The sequence below is a fragment of the Cynara cardunculus genome, assembly GCF_001531365.2.
Source record: "Cynara cardunculus var. scolymus isolate 2C chromosome LG 2, CcrdV1, whole genome shotgun sequence".
NCBI lineage: Eukaryota > Viridiplantae > Streptophyta > Magnoliopsida > Asterales > Asteraceae > Cynara > Cynara cardunculus.
Window position 1 is genome coordinate 64,388,978 of NC_037529.1, and position 8,479 is coordinate 64,397,456.

General features: G+C 31.3%; 1 protein-coding gene across 1 annotated transcript; it reads right to left on the bottom strand.

Moving 5' to 3' along the window:
• Positions 1-7,134: 7,134 nt before the first annotated feature.
• LOC112507077 (BURP domain-containing protein BNM2A-like) lies at positions 7,135-8,267 on the bottom strand. The gene is made up of 2 exons (XM_025111487.1): positions 8,155-8,267; positions 7,135-8,075 (listed from the first exon to the last, which is right to left on the bottom strand). Exons 1-2 carry the CDS (start codon positions 8,206-8,208, stop codon positions 7,257-7,259), a joined length of 873 nt encoding a protein of 290 aa, XP_024967255.1. The 5' UTR covers positions 8,209-8,267; the 3' UTR covers positions 7,135-7,256.
• Between the last annotated feature and the right edge of the window lie 212 nt (positions 8,268-8,479).

Genomic DNA, 8,479 nt, shown 5'->3' on the forward strand with positions numbered 1-8,479 from the left:
TATATATGTGAACCATTATGTCAAATACGAACAAAAATTGACACATATATGAACTTGGACTGTATAATATTTATGAACACAATATGAATATAATAAGAATAGTTGTTACACGAAAGTAAATAAATAAATAAAAGATATGAACACAATATGAACAGTTTGTGAACAATAGTTCCTTAATTATGAACACATTTAGAAGCAAACCAATGTTGAGATATGCAACTAGTGTACATATGAACACTTGTGAACAATTCTTTAACAATTACATATGAATTCGAATTCCGATTATAGTCGTAGACGATTTTAACATTTTCATTCTCATTATTGTCGATCTGTTTTCTAATAGGTTTATCCATATTACTCGAATGATATCGAAATCTTTACAATCGGAAATTCTTTAACAATTACAAAATCAATGTTATTATAGATAGAATAAATCGAAATTACAAAACATGAACACATATAAAAAAATATCAATATTACATAATCATCAATTATTGAAATTTTTATATTTGTAACTCCCAATTGATGACTTGGGAGTTACATAAATGACAAATTACTTAATTACCCTTGCCATTAATATATGAGTTATATGTGAACCTAAAGAAAAGATGGAATATGATTGGTTAAGCTTGGTTAACAAAGTTAACACAAAAATCTTGGTTAGTATTTGAACCAACCCCTATATATATATATAACTTTTTACAACAATAACGAATAAATAAATCTATGCAATATGATGGTGAAATTTACATCTTAATTATAATTTAGGAACAAAAATTATTTAATTTTATAATTTTATATCAATGCACTTAAAAACATGCATTAAGGGGGTGTTTGGGATTGCTTATAAAAGCTGTTTTTTAACTTATTTCAGTCTAACACCGGTGATAAGCTGTTTTCTGGTGTTTGGATAAGAAAAAAAAACTGCTTATAACGGTGCCAAACCGGTAATAAGCTGTTTTTAATAAGTTAATCTTTCATGACTTATGAAAAACTACTTATTTATAGTTTACAATTTTAACTCTGTTTTATTTAACTCCAGTTTGATATCACATAAGTTAATAAGCACTTTTACAAAAAAAACATAAGTTGTTTTAAATAAGCAATCCCAAACACCCCCTAAGTATAAAATTTGATAGGAATGACCAAATCTAATAGCATAACTCAACTCTGCCATGTGTCTCGACATTTTATCTTTGTGGTTATATATAATAGCATCCCACGTTTATTCCATCTCTAGCGTCGGTGAGGAGGCGACCACACAGCTTCAGAACACAAATTTGAGTCTCAGGTTTGATTTCTCAGGAGACCATGCAACCCCATCTTTGTTTCGAGTTACAACTGACACCCTTAATGTTTAATGCTTTTGCTCTTGCTAAAGATCAACGTTAAATATGTATTGATCTTCAATCTTGTTATTTATATGTTTTCTGGTGTTATTTGTAGGAAATTATGTTGAAACGATTATTTTTGTAAATTTGTGGAATCTTGAGGACCTGAGCTAAAGTTGTGACGACCTGGAGGTCACCGGTGCACATCGATGAAAGTTCAAGGACTGATTGTGTATTTTTCTAGCTGAGTATATAAACTTTTGTATTGTAGCTTTCCAGAGCAATCGATTCGTTTTTCCTCTTTCAAATCTATCTCGTTGTGAAGGCTCTCATCATCTTGAAAATTCTTAAGGTTTTCTTAGGGTTTATGTTTACTTTTTGTTCATGAATAAGATGCTGCTTCGTTTGAACAAGGTTGATATTCAACAGATAAGACTCTTAATATAGATTAGACATTACTTTGTAATTACAAAAGGACGCAACTTTTGATATATTCCTTTGTTAGTGGGATGAAAATATCTTTTGGAATATTTTATAAACGGGATAACAATAGCTTTTGATATATTCTGTAAAGGGGATTGACACAACTTTTGTATGCATCTATTTATGTTTTGAGCACAACTTGTGTATGCTCTAAAATAGTTAAAGAAAATGGTGTGTTCGATTTATTTTATTGGTTCATTGTACTTTGTTACTGATATGTTGATACATTGAGAGAGAAGAATGGTATATTCCTTACATTATTATAAGTGTAAGGATTTATTTTCTTCGGAAAAAAGTGTAAGGATTTATTTATCAAAAAATGTACATGTTTTAATCGCTCAAAATATGAAAATCCATTGGGGTTCTTTGCCGGATTTTTTCCATGAATTTACCACATTAACTGGTTTTATAGATCAAAATGATATATTTAATCGCTTTCAGTAATCCCAGAGATTGATTTGTTCAAAAACAATCATTGTACAAAGAATTAGTCGCTCAAAATCGAAAAGTTCATTTGGGTTTTAAGATTTCCCCCCCTTGAATAATACAATTTAATCATATGTTTATTTATTATGTATTTGTACTGAAATTGTTCAAATGAGAATAACAAAAAAGCTGAGAAGGTCAAAATTTTGTCATCCTCATTCTCGCATTCTCAACAAATTCATCCTTCTCAACGTTTTGTCAAGACTAAAATTTAAACCCAAAATATTCGATGAAGTTACAACAACTTTTGCAAGACCACGCGATTTGGTGCGTGACCTAGGTCGCGGAGCGGGTGCGTGAGGCACTGTTTCCACGTAGTTTTGCCGGTTTCGTTTCTCGTTTTGAGCCAGAGTTTGGGGCATCCTTCTAGGGGTTCTTTTAAGGGTTAGAATAGAAGATTTTTGGGAGGCTTAAGTTGGGTTAACGCCTTTCCTGTCTTGGTTAATTCAGGTGTTCAATTTGAGCTTTTTTCATCCCCTTAACTGTCTAAAAAAATGTTGATTTGTGATAACGAAAGTCTCTAGACATTATGGTTTAACCCTCGTTTTTCAAAAATAAAACAATTTTCAGGAAGGTATCACGTAGAAGTGGCTCGAAGGGAAAGGGGAAGATTTGATCCTTCCAGTGGATGGCTTGCCGACTTAGTTTATAATAATTCTCAGCTGTGGATTTGTATTTTCCGCTGCAAACTATTGGGATGTACTAAGGAATCTTATAATTGTTTACTTTGATGCCGGTTTGGCTTTTCTTTATAGAATTTGGATACTTTAAGTTTTAGGTTGTTATAAAAAAGCAGGCAAAAAAACGATTAATAATCAAACAAAGTTTCAAACATGACGTCCAAACTTGAAAAGCACATTAAGTAACAAGACAACTTAACGGCTAGCATTCTAGTCACTAGTTTAAGAGTGATTGAGTTAACGTTAGAAATTCTCAAATCAGATATAGAAAAGGGCTAAGAATTAAAATTTCTCATCAAATAAATAATTAAACTGAAATTAGACAATCGTGATACAATTGACATTATTATAAAGATATAAATAAGGGGTTGTTTATCAAATTTTTTATTGTCTTGTATGGATAAATTTGTCTGTCTGGATAAATAAGTGTTGGTGTTTACTTTTTTTTATCTGAACTAACAGTCTGAATAACATAAATGATTGATTTACCCCTCCAATATTAATTATTTGAACATCAAAACAAAAGGTCATAAAGAAGCCGAAGATGGGATGTCTCATATGGGAAGGAGGCGGTGCTTTAAATAAGGGGTAGGGGTGTTATTTTTGTGGCTGAATGGGGGCAACACACCATTTATATCTGTGAATTAAGTCATGTTCTGTGTGATTAAGCCGTAAATAAACAATCCAAATAAATTGTGCAAAAAACCAGATAAACCGATAAGCATAATTAAATCAGCCGATTAAAGAGCCTCTAAGTCACTTATCGATGCATAAGAGTTTTGATTTTGGGAAAGAATATGTGGATACTATTTAAATAATATTTTATGATATAATCAACTTTAGAAAAACATATTCAATAAAATAGTTTAGTTTTATATAAATTATCAATACCTTGGACGGCTTTTATTTCAAAATTCATTGTATTATATGATTATTTTTATATATGATCTTTGTCAAACTAGCTAATAAATGTTAGTTATTAAGTTAATTATTAGCTGATAAATTAGTCATGTTTGATAAAACTAGTTGATAAACTAGATAATTAATGTAAAATAACCTAAAACAACATATTAAAAAATTAATTAGAATAATATAAAGGAATAACCATAAACAATGAAAAAATATTCCTAAGTTTATTGAAATGGAAAAATGCATTAAAACGGATCTAAAATTACTCCGACTCTTATTTTGAAGAACTAACTTTCGAAACATTTATTTTAGAATTAATTTTTTTTTGTGGAACTAGGTGAGAAATGTAAAAAAATTTAAGGGTCTGGGTGAAAAATGTAAATTTTTTTGTCTTTTAGCTGGTTGTACAATTACGGACATGAGTTTTACGGACCTATGACTATTTTGATAAATTTAAAAAAAAAAATAACTAGCAGATGAAACCAACTCTTAAAAATACTCCTAACTTTAACCACCAATATAAAATTTTGTTGCTTGAATTAAAGGTTTGGGCCAAAGTGGGCCTGGCCCTGGTCCGAGAGAGGATTTGGGACTGGTTTAGGACCACCGCTTAAAGACCGGTTAGACAGTTAGAGCCATCCGATTTCTCGGCCCAGTATAAGTTACAGTGTGGACAATCTATAGTCGTTTAGCATGATTTTTTTTTTTTTGCCCTTTTTAGGCCTATTTTACTCTAACGCGACATAGAATATAGGTATGGCGGGAGGAAAAATACCAAACGCAATAAAAGCTCACAAGACTTTCTATGATTCAAGGATTTCGACTCGTTTGTTTCTCCTATTTTCGTTCTTTTTTCTCTCCTATTTTCGTTCTCTTTTTCTCTCTTTTTTATGTTCTAATCATCTTCTATAAATATGCAAATCATAATAAATGAACTCCCATCATTTTCATAAATATCCCAATTGGTTGAGTTGCATTGGTTGTACAAATGAACATGATTGCATTTGAAATATATCATATATATAATAATAATAATAATAATAATAATTAGTTATATATTTACTAAATAATATGTGAAGTCATTTTTTTAAAAAGCAAATAATATATATCTTTTCAAATTAGATATTTTGTTGTAAAAAAAAAATAAGATTTAGTTTCTTGTTCAAAAAGTAAGTTTTTTAACCATTTTTTAAATGTTAGATACAAATCTTGATCTGCACGTGAATAATGACATGATATGAAAACTTGATAACATGTATCATATCATCTTAATTCAAATTGTAAATTATGTTTTAGTCCCTATGATTTATTAAAAATTGTAAATTTTGTCCTTATAGTTTTGAAATTTTGATATTCGTTCTTATGGTTTGCAATTCATATATATTTTAGTTTTTTGGACCAAAACACTACTTTTAAGTATGAATGATTAAAATAGAAATGAATGTAAACCATAAGGACGAAAAAACAATAAATTTGGAATCATAAGGACAAAAAGGTAATGAATCATAAACCATAGGGATGAAAATCATAATTTCAAAGTCATAAAAACAAAAATAGAAATTTTTAACAAAGTACAAGGACTAAAAACATACTTTACTCTAATTCAAATCGAAAGGTTAACCAACCCTGATATGAGTAAATTTTTTAAAGTAAAATACATTAATAAAGAATAATTTTAAAAGTATATTTTTGTAATAAAAAAATAAAAATTTAATATTATTATAATAAAAATGTATAGAAGTATCTAGCATTTAGCTGAATATAATATATTATATATTATTAATTATTAAATATATATTAATATACAATATTCAGATAGTAAATTATACGTTTCGTCACTGCGGTTTTTTATTATATATTTGGTCCCTTCGATTAAAATGATCAAAATGACTATACATTAACTTGTTTAACAGAAAAAATCTAATAGAATTAGATTTATAGACTCAATATGTTATAAAATATAAATTACGATGATGTAATCTATAGATATTTCTACTAAAGTGTTAAAACATGATGATACAATTCATAGATATTTCAAGTGGTTAAATCTTTGATAAAAAAATATAAAAAAGTTGAGAAGTCGTGCCAGGTTAGGGGTCGGATGTGGGACTCCTAGGTGTTACTTAGGGGCCGTTAACCTTGCTTGCCCAGTAACTGTTTACCGATAGGTGTCAACACTATAATTTATTTTGATGCGTAAGATTTTAATACATCAAAACATATCAAATGCTACAATTTACTGGGTAAGCGCTTACCTCGGTAAGAGTTGTCATCCACACTTACCGGGTAAGACTCTTCATCCTTCTCATCGCTCTTACCCGGTAAGATTGTTTGCCCTTCTCATGTTCATCCAATGAGAAAATTTATCCGCTAAGCACTTACCAAATAAGTATTTAGTAAACGGCCCCTTAGCAACCAAGTATTATTGGATTTAAATTATTCTAAAACAACATGAAGCAAAGGAAAGATTAGTCGAAATAATCATTTCTCTCGTGTAAATTGGTCTATTAGTTATTCTTCCCCATGATTTATCTAAATATCATTAAGTTCTCAAATCTTACTTATGCAACTTGCGGATCTAGCTAAAAGACATTTTTTATCAGATTTGACTTAGGTCCACACTTGCGACGGCCAGGTCTACAATTGAGATTTTTTTTGTCTTTTAGCTAGGTCCGCAAGTGACGGACGTGGGACGTGCAGATGTACACTACGACAAAATCGGGTTTATTGGACACTCCCAAATTCTAAGTGTCCTAATAGACCTCTTTATAGGACTTAGTTTATAGGACCAAAAAAATAAAGTGTCCTATCTAAAAGTGTTGTAATAAGTTTATATGACGTTTTTTGGCGTCATAATAAGTTTTTTAAGACACTTTTAATATAAAGTTGTCCCATTATCAACTTTATAGGACACTATTTGAAAAATTGTCCTATATATAAAAACAAATGTCCTATAAAAAATTGAGTTTATAAGACACTTTCACAAAATATAAAGTTGCTAATACGACACTTTGTATTAAAAATGTCCTAAGAAACTTGTTAAAATGCCCAAAAGCGTCATATAAACTTATTACAACACCTTTAGACATGACGCTTTATATTTTGGTCATATAAATTAAGTTCTATAAAACGGTATATTATGACGCTTAGAGATCGGGAGTGTCCTATACCCAATTTTGTTTTAGTTGTAGTGATATTTGGATAAATCAGAAAGATGAATGGTTAGAAGACCAATTTATGTCTATGAAACGACTACACCAATTTTACAAAACAAAACATTTGAGCATAATGATTTACTTGTCCGTCTGCTACACAAATTTATTTTAACGTCGCAAAATGAAGGTTGTGAGCTTCTTTTCGATACGGATTACATTGTTGCAGAAAAAGGTAGAAGCACGAAATTATCACTAGGAAAGAAGTGGCAAACCGGGGTGGTTCCTGGTTCAACCCCAAGAACCCTAAACGACACGTGATCGTGGTTCCACTGAGACGTATCCATGTGGCAAACACCCAAAGCCTCGACCAGATCGCCATCTTCACCTTCTAACGAAACCATAACCACCTTGTTCTCACTCTGTTGGCTATGGCAATAGAACACCGCATATGGGTATGGCAATGTGTGGCAAGCCACTAGTTTTGGTGAAGGTATGGTTTGCAAGATTTCGATCACTTTATAGTTTTGTAAGAGTCCAATTCTTGAATTCTTGAGGTGGGTTGTGGTCAAAGTTTTGACTTGAGTGTCGGATCCGAAGATTTCGAGTGCGAATTCGTGTGCGGATTCCAACGAGGTTGCGCAAGTCTTGGTTTCACCTTTGATGGGTTTGATCGCGCATTCTTTGAGTGTGTTTTCCATGGCTTTGGCTTGTGGAGAGTGTTGTGAGAATGAGAACAAGCGAAGGAGGTTCGGGAATTCGGTGAATGAGAACGGGATGTTATCGGCTTCGTGTTTCGGGAGGAGGTGAGATTGAGAAATGTGTCGGTTTGGGAAGTAAATTGGCATCACTTGACCTACTGTTAAGTCTTGTAACTTGAAGAAAACCATGACTTGAGGGTCGATTTGATTCAGGGATGATGGATGACCATGGTGTTGGTGCATATGATCATGATGATGGATGGTATGAGCATCATCATCCATAGTATTGAGTCTTATGACATCAGATCTTATAGCTTCGCGTCCTTCAGCATGCTGCAGCAAAGAAATGTGAAGGATTATTAATCAAGTGTGGGTGTGTGGGTGTGTGAGAGAGTAGAGAGAGAGAGATTACCAGAGCAAGAAGAAGATGAAGGATTAGAAGGCAAGATGCAAATCCATGAGCCATGCCTACTTTGATCAATGGCACACACCAAAGTAAGTAGTAGGAAGCTTAGGACTTTGGAGGAGAAATATCCAAATATTATAAACGTTTTTGTTTAATGGCAAATATATATATATATATATATATATATATATCTGAAATTTACCCACATGGATAATTCAATAAATAATATGTAACTTGAAAGCTATTGATATTATCCTAAATAATTCGATATGGCACCCACCATCTATTTTCATTATTATTTGAGAGGGTGTTTTGGATGTATAATTTCATG

What these genes read in the sequence shown, in the direction of transcription:
- LOC112507077 (XM_025111487.1), bottom strand. Translation starts at nt 8,208, where the DNA reads ATGGCTCATGGATTTGCATCTTGCCTTCTAATCCTTCATCTTCTTCTT. An exon ending in TTCATCTTCTTCTTGCTCTG is followed by an intron (nt 8,076 to 8,154) that starts GTAATCTCTCTC and finishes TCTTTGCTGCAG; the next exon opens with CATGCTGAAGGACGCGAAGC.